Below are 19,504 nucleotides of genomic sequence, written 5' to 3'. Positions count from 1 at the left end.
TAATTTTTAACATAAATGTAGCAATTTAAAATTAAAATATTGTTACGAAATGTCACGGTGCGGTAAGGTAGCTTCCCCGCAAAGCAAGTTTAGGGTTGCCATAAAATGACAAGGGAAGGCAGTGTTGCCACATTTGGCGAGAAAATTGGCGATATGCCATGGACGGATGGAGAACCTTTTGAACGAATTCTTACCGATTTAGTCCAACACTCGAACACAAGCCGAAAGCTATATAAACCTGCTGGTCCGCAGTCAGTTAGTGTGCTTCGTCTAGCGAGCTGATAGTCAGTCATTGAGCGAGTGTCTCGAAGTCTAGGCGCCGAGTGGGTCGTCGAGTGCATCGAAGAGTCTTTTAGTGACGATGCACTAACATCGAAGAGTCGCGGTTAGTGCATCGTCGAGAGAGTGTTTTAAGCTCCGGGAACGACTGAACCGAAGAGTCAGGAGCTGTGATCTGTGTGTCGTCGAGTGCATCGCGAATTGTAGCGTGGAGAGTCTCGAGAGTACGTGGAGTTCCGAGAACGACCGAACTGTACTCTGGTGCTTTGCAGTGAAGCTGTCTCCACCGTTATTGCCTGACAGTGTGAAGGCTGTGTCGCTGATTGTTCCAGCGCGTTTATAGTAGATCTTTGACGACTGTAAAACGTGATTTTGGAGCTGTCCTGATTAATACCGGCAATAAAGTGTGTTTCGATACTGCATCAAGTAGTGTCGTCGTAATTCACTCCAAATCCATAAAAACCCGTAACGAACGTACCGAAGGAAGAAAATAACATATATCTTTCCTCAAAGCCAGTTTTTAGGTACTTACAATGATAACCCAAGATTCTATGACCCAATTTTTAAGAAATTTTGCATGCTTTGTTTTTATATTATTTTTCAGTGCATATACCAAAAGAAATTAGAATACGTGAGAACTTTTCTAATAATGGCATTCGTTTTGAATTATAACAAGGTAAATATGCCCGAAATTTTTGTGATTATTCTTCAGCAATCTCTAAAATGTTTATTAATTATAATATATTAAGCAATAGTACAAGCGCCAGAAGAAAGCGTGTAGTTTATTGTATTGCTACTGCCTGTCAAACAACACTTGTGTGCAAAAATTAAGGACGAGACGGTCTTTTCAATATAACTTTGTACAAAAGCTTTCCAAATCAACACATTTAATACCGTAAGATCCCCAATACGTAAGGACATGAGTAATGTAAGCAACACTTACTAAAAGAGAAATCAGAGGGATAAAAAGAAGCTTTATTGAAAAAGTTGTAAAGTTGCGCGCTTCCAACCTGCACGCAATAAAGTGGTGACTGCTGAGAGCTGGAAATAGACCAAAGTCTTGAGAAGGGTTTAAATCCCTTTTTATTCAACTTTAGAAATTACAAATGCGTGCTCTTGACGCTCACAAACTACGCCGACCCGGTGGTAAAATAAAAATAAAAATCTAAAAAGAGATAATAACAAGTGACTAACTACGAGGCTCTCTAAACGTGACTGACCTCACCGCGTTCTAAAATACCGCTGATAATTCAGCAAACTCTGAATATTACGTTGAAAGATTAACAATTTGCCGAGGCAAGCACACAGGCCGAAACGCGTGGTTCTTCAATTTCTAACTAGCCACCTCCACACTCGTGAAGCAAGAAAGCACCCTTTCGAACTCGTTTCCTTTCTATTTAACTCAGAATACTTCCATTGATAATTTGAATCCTTGCGCGTTCTACTAAAATTTACATACTCTGGCATTGGCAATTCCAGGGGAAAGTAAGGCTTGACAGGAAAGATAGTTTAAACTTAAAATAAATGTTAGTTAAACTAAATATAAACCCTACAAAGTAGCATGGGGCGCAATGAGACTGAAGGCCGAAACATCCCTGTGATGGGTTTCCAGCAAGAAACATCCGGTCTTTAACAGGGGATATGATCTCCCCTGACTGCTAGGTAGGTTTCACAGCGTCTGCCCATGCTGAGAATGAGGGTGTCAATGAGTTGTTGAGGTATTGCTGCTCATTCGTCTTGCAGCGCCAATCGAAGCTCCGGAATCGTTACTGGTGGTAAGGTACGAGCTGCCAAGCGTCTGCCTAGAAAATCCCATACATGCTCGATGGGATTGAGATCCAGAGATCTTGCCGGCCAATCCATACGTTCAATATCCTCACTCTCTAAGAGCTGTTCGGCAGTTACTGTGCGATGACATGGTGCATTGTCGTCCATGAAAAGGAACTGCGGACCCATAGCGCCTCTAAAAAGACGCACATATGGAAGAAGAATCTCGTTACAATAATGGGTCCCGTTGACTGAACCTGCGTCGAAGATGTGAAGGTCTGTACGACTACCAAGCATGATGCCTCCCCAAACGAGAACACCGCCACCTCCATACCTGTCCCTTTCAATGATGTTCGAGAAAAGATTGCGGCTTCCCCGCTCTCTCCAGATGAGTATGCGATGAGAATCGCTACTCAGACTGAATCTGCTCTCATCTGTAAAGAGTACTCGTCCCCATTCATTGTCTCTCCAATTCCGGTGTTCCCGGCACCACAGAGAACGCCTTCTCCGATGGGCAGGCGTTAGATGGGCAGGCGTCTGTTTGCACCGTACAGGGCGTCGTGCAAACAGACCACCACCGTGCAGTCTTCTGGTCACGGTACAACGCGATATCGGATATCGATCGTCCAGTCGCCTGTGTCGTGTGTCTAGCGATTTCTCCCGCTGTCTGCCACCTGTTTCTTCTGGCCTGTAAGGCAATATACCGGTCATCTGCGGGTGTGGTTCCTCGTGGACGACCACTACTAAACCCCCGGATAGCTGTTTCTGTAGTTTGAAATTGTCTCCAAAGTCGTGAAACGATGCTGTGAGCAATTCCGAACTCTGCAGCCACACTTGTCACACTGCGGCCTTCCTCCAACTTCCCAATGATTCGGCCTCGGGTAAAAGCATCCAGATGTCGTCTAACAGATTGATTATTCGCCATTTCTCGCTGAGGCAGCAACTCGGTGTGATTTTAACTGCTATACAGCGTGAAATCTCTTTGCCAGAAATACTGATCTTACACCGAAAACATGCTTTATACTACTCAGACACTCCCCCATTACGTCTACCTGCATATCTGCGCATGTGCTACCGTACATCACCTTACTTAATCTCCTGATTGGTCTTTCTGTCCGCTCTGCCTCTTCGTTCAGCTGATATGCTAATTTTTCGACTTCGTCCTTAACTTTTGCACACCAGTGTATGTTTCAATGTTTCGCATTTTACATTTTTGAAAGTTTTGAAAAATGTTTGATACTTAATTAATATTTTTATAAAATAATAATGATTTATTTCAAATGTTGACAGTGTACCTTTAATGTTTATGTAAACTAAAGCTTAAAATGCGATTAAGATATTTGCACATTATGTTCTGAAGAGTTCCAAACATGTGCGGACACCTTAATAATGAATTATAACAACTTTTTCGTATGATATTAGTATTACCTTTCGGTAATTGTGACCGTTTTATGAAAACTAAGTATAGAACGATAAGAAGTTCAGCATTATTAGTAGACTTCAATACTATTAATACGATCGTAAAACAATTAATTTCTAGCATAGGAACATAATTATATTAGTAACACAAATTTTGAAAAAAGAGCAAAAGTTCATAAAGCTGACAGATTATAAAACTTTAGAAGAATTCATTCAAACAAACATAAGCATCTCAGTTATGGATAATGAAAGAATCTCGCTGCCGAAACAAAACGTAAATACGTTTTAACGGCAGAATATAACATCTGCAGTAGATAATATACTATATATTCATAAATATTAAAAAAGTGTCAATTTAAAGATGACCTAAATCTTGACATGTATTTAAAACATCATCCAACAGTTCGATAAAATGAAACATATTCATTTAGCATTTTATGAAACTAGAATAATTTACAACAGGTATTATTTAATGTTCCATGTACTCATATAGTCCACGTACGCTTTTAAATTAATTTATGACCCTTTTTTCATGCGAATAAATTCTGCCGAAGAAGTGAGATGTCTTCGCGGAGGAATGTGTAAGGGAAACAAATACATATGTACAATGTTTCAATATACATACACACACACGCAAAACAAAACAAAAGAAAAATCCACGAAAAACAATAATGAGTCCAACCTGTTCACCTAAGCTCGAACCCACGACGAATTACCAGTATTCAACAAACTTTAACTTGCCGGCCGCTGACGCAGCCCTTTCTGTGAAGTATACCCGTTTTTATGTAAGGAGATTATCGTTTAAAGGAAATATGTTAAGCAATCCTCATTATACTGGACTTACGAGGCATGTTAAATTATACTAAATGAGAACAGAAAATTTAAACTATTTTAAACAATTGGATATTTTAATAAAATTCAAGCGGTGGCTAGCCAATTCCATATGCTAGTAACTTGTAAGTCAAATGTAAATAATCTACGAACATGAGAAGTCCTTTCAAATAAGGATTTCATTAATTATTATTGTGAATTATTTCTGAATTTGGCACTGTTTAATACAAAAAAGTTATAAATTAAATATAATTAAAATGAAAGTTTATTTAATTCGATGTTAATTTATGCAAAATTATTTAAAAGTTTGAAATCTTATGCTGCTCTAGAAGGTAAGCAGAAAAGTGTACTTCATATGTGAATAATTTGTTTAATATTAAGCCTAAATTTTAAAATATATAAAGCATAACAGTCACAAATAGAAATATTAAAAATTAGCCATTTCTTGCATTATGTAAAAGGGGAAAAATTGTAAAAAGAAATTGCAATATTCTCTTACCAAAATTTCCAAAATTTCCTCAGCTGCAAAAGAAAAAAAAAATTGTACATTAATCTTCTGGGAATGCAATTATCATGCACAGATATATATAAAAAAAAAAAACTGTAGAATTCCTTTTATGTTAAATTACTTCATAAATTTTAACGCAGTCATTAAACAAGAATAGCGACTTACTGAATGAATCTTTAGTAAAAAATGATTTTGTGAAAAACTAGAGAAAATTAAAATAAACTTAATAGATTTGTAAGACATATTTTAATTTAATAGTTATTTTAATCCAAATTATTTAGACGTAGTATTTAAGGAAGGTTCAACTTACTTCATTAAAGAGAGTTATAGCTTAAGGTTGTACCTTTATGGTGGAATAATTCGATGAACCCCTTATGTGTGAGTCCCCCCGTGGGATTCCGTGATAATCTTTGACAACAGCGGAATTAATTCCAGCTGTAAACCAGAATATGCAACCAAACGATCAAAGCTTCGTTAGAGAGAGCTAGGAATCCTGAGCAATGCATGTTTGCCTTCGGGCTAAGTCTCTCTTGAAGCTGTTAAGCTCGGCCGTATTGTTACGTGTCTTTGATATTTGCCGGCTAGTTTAAACTCAAGGCCAACTACGTTAGATACTTGTTTAGCTTCAACTAATTCTTTTAGTCGCTATAGTTTAGTATTTATTTCTTATTTTGAGTGAGGAACCCTAAAATGTTTTAATAATATTTACTGTGCGCAGCTCCTAAGTCTGTTTTATGCAAATTTAATTAATCTTTTCATGCATGAGGCGTTAGTCTTTAAGTATACAATAAAAGTTAAATTCTTTTATATTTCAAGCCCTTAAAACTTTATTTTTAAAGAGTGGATGGGAAATGTAGATTTAAAATGGGACTTAAAATTAGAATTTCAGTGAAACTTGTAAGGATCTTAAGTTTTACTAACGTTTATTTTATTTTAAATCTTTACTATCACTTCTTATTTTCTACTTCCGGCCAGAATTATAAGCGTGAAGGAGTTTATGCAAAGTTGTCTGGCGAACGCCAAGTATTTAAGTGTGGCCTTTTTGCCAAGCAGAAGGGAGGAAGCCGTGAGTTCGAAGCAGGCCGCTTACCTTAGAAGTTACGCAGTTGCTACTTTGCCTTCCAGGCCAGAGGTTTTAATCCTCTTGATAAATTAAACGTATTGTAGTGTTCACAGTCTCTGTGCTACATACGCTTTCTGTTATTATAAGGCCAATCTTATTCTAAAGTTAAATTAGAGTTTTAGTTTTATTTTGATATCTTTTAAGTTAGACCCCGAGTGGAGGGTCATTGTATTCCGAAGTACGGAAGTCATTGTATATAAAGAAAAAATAAAGGGTTTTGTATACCCTTCGTCTGTATCCTGTCTACTTACTACAATTAGTGAACATAGCTTTAGTAAGCTCTCTGTTCTAGTCAGGTCATTGTATGTTTCCGAAGAAGGTTAGAAGAAACATTGAACCTGATAGTGGCGCCCGACGAAGAATAACCATGGCCGAGTTTCAAGAAGAACCTGTGCTGCCTGCAGAAACAGCTCAGAATCCAGAAATGCCAGCTGCCGCCCTGGAAGGATTTGGGTATATTGTCCAGACCATGCGCGCTTCGATGAAACCAGAAGCAACGTTTAATGGAAACTCACAGGTAACCAGTTTTTTGGAAAAATTGGATGACCACTTCATGCTCTACCCCGTGCACGAGTTTCAAAAAGTTACCTTACCTACCAGCGCTTTGAGGGGCCAAGCGCTTAACTGGTTCAAATGTATCGGCAGAAGTCTCTTGGGTCAAGCAGGAAGTCCCACCTATACCTACGAAAATTTCAAGACTGCCCTACTAAAAGCCTTCCCTGTTGTAAGGGATCGTGCGAAATTAGAAACAGAACTTTTCAGTATATATCAACAAAGAATGGAAAAAAACTCGAGTTTTATTTTAAGAAAAATTCACGTTTTCAAGCTCTTGTATGGAAACCGTCCGGATCCTGAAATAATTCAAGTGATTTTGCCGAGGTTACTACCCCAAGTGCAAGACTTTATTGAATTGAGAAATCCGACTACACTGGAAAAATTATTTGAGCTAGCAATCCAGTTTGAAAGTAGAAGAACGGCGGACGTCGAAAGAAGACGCAAATATCAACAGCGAAACCAATTTGGTACGCCAAGACTACAGCAAACTCAAGCACATGGCTACGGAGAAAAAGCGAATCAGTGGGCAAGGAAACCCGAGCATTCAAAAACAGCCGGCGAACGTCGACAGTTCAATAGCAACCCAGGAAAAAAGTCTCAAGGCCAGTGGAGAAAGAAGGAAAGCACCGAAAGGAAAAATAATTTAAACTAAAACGGATTTCTGCTGACGAGAGGGTGCGGAAATCCGAAGGCCACGAAAATCCCTCTTCCTACAAGTTAAATACAGTAATGGTGAAAAATTTAACTCTTCCGAAGATTGAAGTCTTGGTAAATAATATCCCGGCCACCGCACTCCTGGATACCGGCGCGCAGTGTTCCTGTGTGGCAGAAGTCTTTTTTAGAAAGTATTTTCGCAAATACCGCATATATAATGCGGATAATACAACAGTATTAGCGGCGCAAGGAGAACAATGTAAGTGCGTAGGTAAAGTACCTTTGTACATCCGTATCAAGGACGAACAAGTAAAGGTGATGTTTTTTATAGTAAAGAATTTGCAAGCACACTTAATACTAGGAATAGACTTTCTTTCAGACGCACAAGCTACACTGGATTTTAATGAAGCGTCTCTTAAGCTGACGATGAAACCAGTGCGTGTAGAAAAGGTTGAACCGCCAAGGTTAAATCTCGACCACCTGCCTAATGACGAGCAAGATAGAATCCGACAAGTGGTAAGTGAATTTGCTTCCTTATTTAGTGATATTCCAGGATTTACCCAGGTTACTAACCATAGTATTGACACCGGAGATGCATTGCCGGTTCGTCAAAAACCATACCGGTATGATAAGAATAAGGAAAAAATTATAGAATGGCATATTACCGATATGCTACGTAAAAAGATCGTAACGCCTATCTCAAGTAGTTATGCTAGTCCGGTGGTTTTATGTAAGAAAAATAATGATTATCCTTTGGAGCATCCAAAAAGGTGGAGATTCGCTATTGATTACCGTAAATTAAATTCCATAACGAAATATCCGGTATATCCGTTACCGATTATAGAAGAAATTTTAAGGAACATAAAATCAACCAAATTTATGACAACTTTAGACTTAACGAATGGTTATTTTCAAATAGGGATCAGGCCTGAGGACGTGCCTAAGACTGCTTTTATAACCAAGTCTGGCACTTATGCATTTTTGCGAATGCCGTTTGGCCTTTCAGGCGCCCCAGCAACATTTCAGCGATGCATGGACATTGTGTTAAGACCTGTTCTCGGAAAGTCCACATTTATCTATTTAGACGATATCATTATTACTAGTGATAATCTAGACCAACATGTACAGGATTTAAGACAGGTGTTTTCTTTATTAAATGAGGCCGGTCTAAAAGTTAATGTCGAAAAATGCAAATTTGCAGCCCCTGAATTAAAATATTTAGGTTACAAAATATCGCAAAAAGGGATCGAGACAGATGAATCAAAAATAATCGCTGTACAAAAGTATCCGACTCCAAACACGGCAAAGAAGCTCTCTTCTTTTCTAGGACTTTGTTCATATTATAGGTCCTTTATAAAAGATTTTGCGGCTATCGCTGAGCCATTGTTTAAATTAAAAAGGAAAACGGCAAGATTCTCGTGGACGGCCGAAGCCAATAGTGCTTTCGAAAAATTAAAACAAGCATTAACGCAAGCCCCTGTGTTGAAATTTCCTGAAAAGGATGAAAATTTAGAAATTTCAGCGGATGCTTCGGATTATGCGGTAGGAGCGGTACTTTCGCAAAATCAGCAGCCAGTGGCATTTTTTAGCCGAACTTTAAATCAAACACAAAGAAACTATTCCGCGACCGAGAGAGAGGCACTTGCAGTTCTGTTAGCAGTGCAAAAGTTCCGAGTCTATTTTGGAAAGGCGCCGATAACAGTATATTCTGATCATGCGGCGGTAACTAGATTGTACTCTGGAAAAAATTTATCCCCAAGGTTAATAAGATGGGCACTCAAGCTGCAAGAATATAATCTGGTAATCAAGCATACCCCCGGAAAGGAAAATATCGTAGCAGATGCCCTGTCACGAATTAAATTAGACGAACAGGGTAATACCGTAAAAGTTGCAATGCTGACAGCGTGTACAATAAATTCCCGAGAAACTGTAATAACCGAACTGGGTAAGGATCCTGAGTTTGGAAGTATTTATGAGTATTTGAAGGATCCTGAAAATTTTAGCCACCAAGATATTGTGGCGATAAGAAATAGGGCGGCCCATTACGAACTAATAGATGGTCTATTATTTTATACAAAAACTACGAATTCCAACAACGAATTTCGACCTGTTATCCCAGCTAGTCTTAGATTAAATATCCTGCAAGAGCTCCATGACAGCCCTTTAGCTTCTCATGCTGGTATTCGAAAAACTACTCAACGCGTACGCGAGGCAGTCTACTTTCCTGAACTGCAAAAGTTAACAAGGGCGTATGTCCAGTCCTGCCCAACATGTCAAGCCGTTAATTATATTAATTTCCGCCCGGCCGGGTTTCTAAATAGTATTAAATCCGAATTTCCAAATGAAATAATCGGCATCGATTTATTGGGCCCTTTCCCAAAAAGTCAGTTAAACAAAAGTCGCTATCTCCTTGTTATAGTTGATCATTTTAGTAAATGGACCGAAATTGTTCCCTTAAAACGAGCCTCCGCGAAATTAGTTACCGATTCTATTTTAAATAAATATATTTTAAAATACGGGGCGCCCCTAAAAGTTATATCGGATAATGGTCCTCAATTTGTAAGTAATATATTTGAAGACATGTGCCAAAAACTGGGCATACGTCATTTAAAAATGGTCCCGTATCGGCCGCAATCAAATATAGCGGAACGGGTCAACAGAAATATAGTGAAAATTATCCGTAGTTATGTTAAAAATTTTCATAAAAGCTGGGATAACTATGTCAATGAATTTGCTTTCGCCCTTAGGACCGCAAAACATGATACAACGGGAAAAACTCCTGCTGAGTTATTTCTAGGCAGAAAGGTTATAACACCGTTAGATAAACTATTTTATGTGCAACAAAGAGCCCCAGAATTTAAAATGGGTGATATAGAAAAACTAATAAAAGAAGCAAAAAAGAATACGGAAGTAGCACAAAGAAAACAAAAATTGTATTATGACTTGAAACGATGGGGAGTAACTTATAAAGTAGGGGATGAAGTACTAAAAATTAAGCATTCACTTTCTTCAGCACCAGAAGATAAAACTGCCAAATTTTTTCCACGCTTTGAAGGACCATATGTTATAGAAAAAATAACTCACGCTGTTGTAGTGTTAAAGGCAAGAAATGGTGAAACCTGTTCCGCAAACATTGATCAGATAAAACCATTCTATGACCGTAATAAAATGCAAATCTTTTCAGATCTTTTGCAGGATCCGGTACGGCAGACACCGCAGGTACAAGTTCCAGAGGTGGGAAAACGACAAGTACAAGGGCAAGCCAATGAGAGACAGAAGCAAGTGAAAAGAAAATTGCCCCGCGGAAAAATTGAAGGTACAAAGAAAAAGAAGCCGTTCCACCGTCCAAAAAACAGAGTTCACGAACACCCCCAGAATGAAGGGAGAAGGACGACGTATGTGGAAAAGACCGGGAGAAAGGACGGCAACTATAACCCGGCTGTGAAACGGAAGATTGACTCATCCGACAGAACTCTCCGCAGCAAAAGTCGCCGAACTGCGGAAGGGCCATCAGCGGCGGAGGAAACAGTACAAGAAAAATTTGAACGGCCAACAACGAGATCCAAGCAGGATCACGACAGAAGTTTCCCGGTTCCACCAAGACCAGCTGCCTTCAAACGGCCAAGACCACAAGCAGAGGACAGAAGGAAGATGTTCAAGGGTGGCCGTAGTGGTGAAAAACGGAAGCTTCCAGAGGAAAGCACTGAAGGGCGAGCCCGTACAAGAAGGAGGATCAACCAAGCTACGGTCTGCAGCACCTTTAAAGACTGGGCCCAGAAAAAGGATGTCTGAATATTACAAAGATAAGTAAAATTTTATGTTACTTTACAAACTTAAGTTAATCTTTCATTCTTACTGCAAGTGGCAGATTTCAAGAAGTTTTACCTCATGCGAGGTCTACCTTTATCGCCAAAAAAACGAGAAATGAGTTGTGACCGATTTTCTTATTATGTTTTTCAATTACTCGCGCGTAAAACTAAAGTTGATGTATAATAGCGTTGTGTAAAGACTTAAATATTGTAAAAAGTTATTGTATAAATTTTATTTAAAACATTCTAACAAGAAAGAAGTTTTAGTCTGAAAGACTTTTTGAAATGTAGTATTATTTCAATGTAGAAAGAATTGGCACTTGCTTTGAAAAGAATAGAAGTTAACAATGTACTACTAATGTATGTTTTCAAATGTGTAAAATTAACGGCATCTTGATATGTTCTTGTATACATGTGAACTGTTATTTTGAATGTTTAGAAATACCGTGATATGGTAAAAGTGAAAGTAATGTTAAAAATTTGTTATTCGTGTGACTGTAAAGATTAAATCATGGTGAATATGTGTTAAAGGTTGAATGATGTAGTTAGGCTCTCTGACGCTACACTTTAGAGTTAGCCACTTTCAGAATAGTACCTCAGGGTCTAGAGTTGAAATTAGGGTGTGTTAAGAGGTCTCGTATGTTGAATTTTAACACGTTAGTGTTTTGATTGTAGGAGGAAGTGTTGAACACATAGACAGAAACACATTCGTGTTTGGTGTTTTTACAACACATGTCAGAGAGCACGGGGAGAGATAATTAAAATAGTCATGAATGAAATAAGAATGTTAAGAAAAGTATATTCTACATGTTATTTGCAATGTCATTCTGTAACATTTCATTAAACTAGTTTTCCTTCCAGATCTCTGGAAGGAACCAGAATTGAATAAAGCTCCTGTTTTGATGCAGTACAGATGAAAAAGAAAAAAGATTGTTGTATATTCCGGGAGCTGCTATTGTAACAAATTTCTTTCTTTTAAAATTTTCTAGTTTCTAGCTAAGTTATGTTTGTAAAAGTTTGGCCTCGCGTTAGTTTCTAGAGCTAAAAGTTTTCAACAAGGTCGTTTTAGACCTCAGTTTCAAACTAATTAACTCTGGCGGGAAGTATGTAAGGATCTTAAGTTTTACTAACGTTTATTTTATTTTAAATCTTTACTATCACTTCTTATTTTCTACTTCCGGCCAGAATTATAAGCGTGAAGGAGTTTATGCAAAGTTGTCTGGCGAACGCCAAGTATTTAAGTGTGGCCTTTTTGCCAAGCAGAAGGGAGGAAGCCGTGAGTTCGAAGCAGGCCGCTTACCTTAGAAGTTACGCAGTTGCTACTTTGCCTTCCAGGCCAGAGGTTTTAATCCTCTTGATAAATTAAATGTATTGTAGTGTTCACAGTCTCTGTGCTACATACGCTTTCTGTTATTATAAGGCCAATCTTATTCTAAAGTTAAATTAGAGTTTTAGTTTTATTTTGATATCTTTTAAGTTAGACCCCGAGTGGAGGGTCATTGTATTCCGAAGTACGGAAGTCATTGTATATAAAGAAAAAATAAAGGGTTTTGTATACCCTTCGTCTGTATCCTGTCTACTTACTACAATTAGTGAACATAGCTTTAGTAAGCTCTGTGTTCTAGTCAGGTCATTGTATGTTTCCGAAGAAGGTTAGAAGAAACATTGAACCTGATAAACTTAATTTTCCGTTTCATAGAAAAGGGGTTAATCAACATAAAGCAAATTTAAAGCTTATGCTTAAACTCGTAATTAATTTAATAGTAAACATTTTTATGTATCGCACGGACTCTAACAGCGCGATGTGTTAATGGTTTCACAAAAGCTAACCCAAAGTTATTTAAAAAAAAAAAAAAAAAAAAAAAGATCTTAAGATCCACAGTATCTTTTATTATTTTAATGGCTTAGTAAATTTAAATGAAAGCAATTTTAAATAAATGAATATTTAATGAAAGACTCACCTTCTGTCTTTGATGGCTTCCGTAGAGTAACTTTGGTCTCTTCTGAAAAACGTATGATGTTTGTTATGCTTTATTAATAAGCTTAAATATCTTCTTAGAGTAATTAAAAATAACAATGAATCAAGCATGATTTGAAAAGTACCTGTTACATTCAGTTTTGAAGCAGGATTACCATAGTTGTTAAATGTTTTACAATAGTAATTTTATGATAAATTTGGCTTGAAACTTGCATGAGACTTTGTATTTTTTTAATTCATAGTTCAGGACTTACAGATTCCGAAATTACATTTTTTAATAAATTAAGTGAGAAATTATGAAAGAAATAATTTTAATTCAATAAATTTTATTAAAATTTTGCAAAAATACTTTCTGTTGATGGCTTCTTTGTATTAAATAATAATTTTAAAATTCATTTAACTATTTCTTGTTTGCAATATGTTCCATATTTATTTAAGCTTGTTCCCTCATTCGCGATCACCTGTTCATGAATTATTTGAAAGATTTTGATTTCATCTGCATTTCTAGTTCAAAATAGATAACGCGCAAAGCGACAAGGATGAGACCAACCTAAAACAAAATGTTACTCTAATTTGGAGTTAGGATATTTCATTTATTTCAATAGAGTGAATTGAAGATTCCCCATATTCAGCAATAAAAAGAGTTTTCAAGGTTTAGTTCCTGAGAAAGATGGAATCATGAAAAGAAATGTACCGAAGTCATTTTATTAAGAATACCGCCGAATAACGATTAAATTTTAAACCAATTTTTTACCTACGGATCCTTCAAAGGTTCCATGAAATACTAAAAATATTTTCAGACCAAAAAGAAAAAGAAAAAAGAAAAGCATCAAAATTTAAGATAGTTTCAACTTTGTCTCTAATTTTAGACTGCTTCGACTCATAAATTATTTTTTAAAAAAATTTAAAGAAAAAAGCTCTCACTCACCAGAAACTTCCTCAGTCTTGAATTCTGGTTTCTCGGATGGTAGGGAAATGCTAAGTGACTCTTCTTCGTCGGAAACTACCTGTGGCTTCTTTGGCTTCTTCTTTGGAGCAGCCTTGATTTCGAAGGTCTCCTCTACATCTTCAGTCTTAATTTCCTGTTCTGATTTTCTGCGTGCGACGGTAAAAGATTCTTTTATTTCTTCTTCTTCAGATTTAGCTTTCTTTTTAGGTTTGCGAATAGAGATTCGTTCTTCCACTTCTGTCTTTTCGGGAGCTGGTTTCTTAACTGTTATTTCTGCACTTTCTTCTGTCACCTCAGGTTTTCTTTCTTCAGGTATGGTGAGTTTGAAAGAATCTTCTTGTGTCGGAACTTCTTTCGGTTTTTTCGATGGCTTTTTCGGCAAACCTACCTTAAATTCTGCAGTTTCTTCTGGAGCTTCTTCCTCAGGAACCTTTTCTTCAGGCTTTTTGGCAATAGTAATCTTTTCAGATACTTCTTCTTTCTTCTTCCTTTCGTCTTTACGTCTCTTTATGGAAACCTTCTCTTCAGCCTCTTCCGTAACTACTTTTTTAATTGTAATCTCAGCACTTTCCTCTGTTACTTCCTTTGGTTTTTCTTCCGGTATGGTAATCTTCAAAGTCTCTTCTTCGACTGGAGTTTCTTTTGGTTTTTTTAAAAGCTTTTTTGGCAAACCTACTTTAAATTCTGCAGTTTCTTCTGGAATTTCTTCCTCAGGAACCTTTTCTTCAGGCTTTTTAACTATAGTAATCTTTTCAGATATTTCTTCTTTCTTCTTCTTTTCGTCTTTACGTCTCTTTATGGAAACTTTCTCCTCGGCCTCTTCCGTAACTACTTTTTTAACTGTAATCTCAACACTTTCCTCTGTTACTTCCTTTGGTTTTTCTTCCGGTATGGTAATCTTCAAAGTCTCTTCTTCGACTGGAGTTTCTTCTGGTTTTTTTGAAGGCTTTTTTGGCAAACCTACTTTAAATTCTGCAGTTTCTTCTGGAGTTTCTTCCTCAGGAACTTTTTCTTCAGGCTTTTTAATTATAGTAATCTTTTCAGATATTTCTTCTTTCTTCTTCTTTTCGTCTTTACGTCTCTTTATGGAAACTTTCTCCTCGGCCTCTTCCGTAACTACTTTTTTAACTGTAATCTCAGCCCTTTCCTCTGTTACTTCCTTTGGTTTTACTTCTGGTATGGTAATCTTCAAAGTCTCTTCTTCGACTGGAGTTTCATCTGGTTTTTTTGAGGGCTTTTTTGGCAAACCTACTTTAAATTCTGCTGTTTCTTCTGGAGTTTCTTCCTCAGGAACTTTTTCTTCAGGCTTTTTAACTATAGTAATCTTTTCAGATATTTCTTCTTTCTTCTTCTTTTCGTCTTTACGTCTCTTTATGGAAACTTTCTCCTCGGCTTCTTCCGTAACTACTTTTTTAACTGTGATTTCAGCACTTTCCTCTGTTATTTCCTTTGGTTTTTCTTCCGGTATGGTAATCTTCAAAGTCTCTTCCACTATTGGAGCTTCTTTTGTTTCTTTCATTGGCTTTTTCGGTGAACCTACTTTAAATTCCGCAGCTTCTTCAGGCGCTTTTTCTTCAGGAGCTTTTTCTTCTGGTTTTTTGACGATAGTGATCTTTTCAGATACTTCTTCTTTCTTTTTCTTCTCATCTTTACGCCTTTTAATTGAAACTTTCTCTTCAGCCTCCTCCTTAACTACTTTTTTGACAGTAATCTCTGCACTCTCCTCCGTTAATTCTTTCTTCTTTTCTTCTGGAATAGTAATTTTCAATGTGTCTTCTTCGGTTGGAACCTCTTTGGGTTCTGTTGATGGCTTCTTTGGCAAATCTACTTTGAATTCTGCAGGTTCTGGCTGTCCGGGAACTTTTTCTTCGGGCTTCTTTGGAATTGTTACTTCTTCAGATATTTCTTCTTTCTTTTTCTTTTCATCTTTGCGCCTCTTGATTGTAACTTTTTCTTCTACTTCTTTCTTCACAGTTACTTTTTCATGTTCTTCTGTGACTTTGTATTCCGGCTTTTCCTCTGCTGGTATGACAAGTGTAGTTTCTTCTTCAATTTCCTGCTTAGGCTTCTCTTTCTTTGGCAGGGAAACTTCAAATACTTCTTCCTTCTCTTTTTTTTCAACAGGCTTCGATAAAGGTATTTCGAATGTTTCTTTCGGCTCTTCCTGAACGGGTTTGTCTGCTTTGACGTCCCGCTTTTTAGGTTTCAATTTTAAAGTTGCTTTTTGTTCCTCTTCAACTTTCACAGGCGCTTTCTTTTCTGGCTCCTCTTGTTTCAAAAGTACAGTTGCCTCTTCTGCAGCCTCCTCTACAACTGGCTTTGGTTTTTCCTCTTCAAGTTCAACTGTAACAGATTCTTCCACTGTCACTTTTGTGGGCTCCTTTGGTTTCTCGGGCAGCTTAACAGAAAAAGCTTCCTCTACAGGGGCTTTCTCTTCCTCCGGCAATTCGGCTTCCTCTTTTGGTAGCGGTATAGAGAAAGTTTCTTCAGTTGATTCAACTTTCGTTTCAGGTTTCTTTTTAAGTTTTAATTTTTTCGTCACCTCTGGCTCTTCTTTCTTTTGAGGTTTAGTAACATCCTCCTCTACCACAACTTCTTTCTTCACCGTAATTTCTGCTTCAGCTTCTTCTGCTTTGTATTCTTTGATTTCAGCTTTTTCTAGTGTGAATTTTAGAGTCTCTTCTATCACTTCAACTGGTTTTGGTTTTTCTGGTTTCTTAATCTCAACAGAGAATTTCTCTTCAACAGAAACTTCTTCTGGTGAAGGTTCTTTTTCCTTGACTTGAGGTACAACAAATGTTTCTTCAACAGGAGATTCAGATTTCTTCCTTTCTGGTTTTTTCTTTCTCTTAATGACTGCTACTGCTGGTTGAATTTCTTCCTCTGAAGGTTTTTCCTCCTTTTCGGTTACCCTTTTCACTGTTATCTCAACTTCTTCAATTTCCTCTTTCTTTTCTGGCTGAGGTACAATACTAACAACATCTGAAACTGTTTCTGTCTCCTTAATCGGTTCCTTCTTCGGTATTTTAACGGCAAACGATTCCTCAACATCTTCTGGAGAGATTTCCTCTGGCTTTTGAGGTTTCGCTTCTTCCAGAGGAATTTTGAAAACTGTTTCTTCCTCTTCTTTTTTCTTGGGTTTTTTCTTTTTCGGAACAATTTTTACTTCTTCGACATCCTCTTCGATGACCTCCTTTTTAACAGTAACTTCAACACTTTCTTCGGTTACCGTAAATTTTTCTTCCTTAGTAACAGTTGGCAGTTTCATAACTTCTTCGATTTCTTCCGCAATGACCGGTTTTTCTTCTTTTATCCGTGCTTTAATTACAAATTCTTCTTCTGTATCTTTTGGTTTCTCTTCTGGTTTTTCCTTTTCTAAGGTTACTTTGAATTCTACTTCAGGGCTCTCTGCCGGTTTAGGTCGTTTCTTTTTCTTTATAATTGTAGCTTCAGTTTTTTCTTCAACCTGCTCTTTTACTACACTCACTTCTGCCTTTTCTTCTGTTACCTTAAATGGCTTCACTTCTTCTTTAAGAGTAACCACTTCTGCTATTTCTTCTTCTACAGAAGGTGCAGGTACTTCTTTAAGTTTGGGACGAATTTCGAAAACACTTTCAACCTCCTCTGGTTTTTCTGGCGCTTTTTCTTCCTGTTTTTCTACTTTCAACTGAACAATTTCCTCTTCGGGCTTTTTTATTTTTTTCTTTTTTATGAATGTGACTTGCGTATCGACATCTTCAGGCTTTTCTTCTTCTTTTTTCACTACTGTTGTCACTACTTCTTCTACTTTAGCTACTTGTTCTTTAATTTCACTAACATCTAACTTTACAGCTGCTTCTTCAACAATTGCTTTTTGAATAGGTTTAACAGGAACATCAACACTAATTATTTCTTCTTCAGTTTCTGGAGCCTTTTCTTCAACCTTTTTAACAATGACTTCTTCAGGTTTCACCTCTTCTTTTTTCTTCGGCTTTTTCTTTATTTTCACTTTTTCCTCAACAACTTCTTCCGGTTTTTTAGGAATCTTTGGTATCTCCTTTTCAAGCTGTTCAGGAATCGTCTCCTCTTTTTTCACCTTAGGCACTTCTTGTTCAACTCCCTTTTCTATTTCTTCAATCTTTTTAACTGTAATTTCTGCCTTTTCTTCATGAACATCATATTTAGTAACTTTAGTTTCTTCTATAATAATTTTTTTCACAGTTTCCTCTTCTTTTGTATCCTTTTTCTCCGCAGGCTTCAAATCTATCTTGAAAACAGCTTCTTCCTCCTGCAAAGTTTTCTCTTCAGGTTTTTCCGGTTTCTTTATCATCGTTATCTCCTCTGAGGCTGGTTCTTCTTTCTTTTTCGGTTTTCGCTTGACTTTTACTTGTTCTTCGACCTCTGGTCCTTTCTTAATTGTCAAAACAACTGCTTGTTCTTCAGTTGTATCCTTCACTTCCACAGGTTTAGGAATTATTACTTCTGCTTCTTCAGTAACAGGTTTTTCTTCCTTTGTTTTTTGTTCTAATTGTACAGTAATGATTTCTTCTTTATCTTCCTCGACAGGTTTCTCTTCCGGCTTTAAAGGGATTTTAATATCTTCGGCCACTGTCTCTTCTTTAACTACAACCTTCTTTTTTAGAGGAATCTTCACAGATTTTTCCTCGGGCTGAGGTTTTTCCTCTGGTTGAGGCTTTTCTTCAGATTTTAAAATTGTTACTGTCGTTATTTTATGAACGGTATCCACAGCTTTAGACTCTACTAACGTTTGAGTTGCTGAATCAGTAATTGTAGGCTCTGTTTTGAAAGCCGGAACATCTTCAGTTTCCTCTTCCTTTTCTTCTGCTTTTTTAATTGATGTTTTCCTTTTCACTTTTAAAGTAACCCGTTCTTCTGCTTGCTTTGGTTTTTCTTCTTCCAATATTTTAATAACTTTTGTCTCTTCAACTGTTTCAATGGTTTCTTGCTTAATCGGTACTTTTTGTGTAACACTAATTTCCTCAACACTTTCCTCTACAGGTTTCGTTTTGATTGTCATTACGGCAACTGCTGTTTTGTCTGGCATTTCTTCCTTCACAGACAGTTTACGTTTGACTATTTCTGAGGGTTTCTCCTCTTTTGGCTTCTTTTTTAGTTTCACAACAGCCTGATCAGTAACATCTTCAACTGGTTTATCTTCTTTAATCAAAATCTTCTTTTCCTCAATGATTTCTTCTGGTTTTTTCTCTTCTTTCTTTAACTTTATAACTGCACTTTCAACTTCTTTTGTTTCTTCAGGTTTAGAAGGTCTGCGTTGAACTGTAACTTCTACCGGTATTTCTTCTAATTCTTTTTCTTTTGGTTTTAAGATTACTTGTACTTGCTCTACGTCTGGTTTTTCTTCTTTCTTAGGCTTTTTCTTTACTTTTAAAACTGCTTGTTCTATAACTTCTTCTTTTCGTTCTTCTACTGAAGGCTCCTTTACAACAGTAACTTCTTCAGGCGCTTCTTCCTTTGGTTTCTTCTTTATTTTAATTTCCGCATGTTCGATAATTTCCTCTTCTTTGGCTTCAATCTCTTCGAGAACAACTGGTGCCGGAGCCTTTTCTATAAACGGAAAGTAGATTATGAGTTTCTATGCGAAGCTGTTTGGAACTATTCTTAATTGAACTAA

General features: G+C 37.0%; 1 protein-coding gene across 1 annotated transcript in view; it reads right to left on the bottom strand.

The window, feature by feature from the left end:
- The window catches only part of LOC118183992 (uncharacterized), a 543,427-nt gene that overhangs the window by 39,862 nt on the left and 484,061 nt on the right, over positions 1–19,504 (bottom strand). The window contains exons 140-142 of the mRNA XM_085809921.1: positions 13,852–19,437; positions 12,907–12,948; positions 4,796–4,818 (exon numbers count right to left, since the gene is read on the bottom strand). Of these exons, the coding sequence (XP_085666047.1) occupies positions 4,796–4,818; positions 12,907–12,948; positions 13,852–19,437 (5,651 nt within the window). The remainder of the gene's footprint in view (positions 1–4,795; positions 4,819–12,906; positions 12,949–13,851; positions 19,438–19,504) is intronic.

This window comes from Stegodyphus dumicola, chromosome 2 (assembly GCF_044657685.1).
Source record: "Stegodyphus dumicola isolate Sdum_Otavi_A_Nest chromosome 2, ASM4465768v1".
Lineage (NCBI taxonomy): Eukaryota > Metazoa > Arthropoda > Arachnida > Araneae > Eresidae > Stegodyphus > Stegodyphus dumicola.
This window is presented reverse-complemented; position numbering and strand designations above follow the sequence as displayed.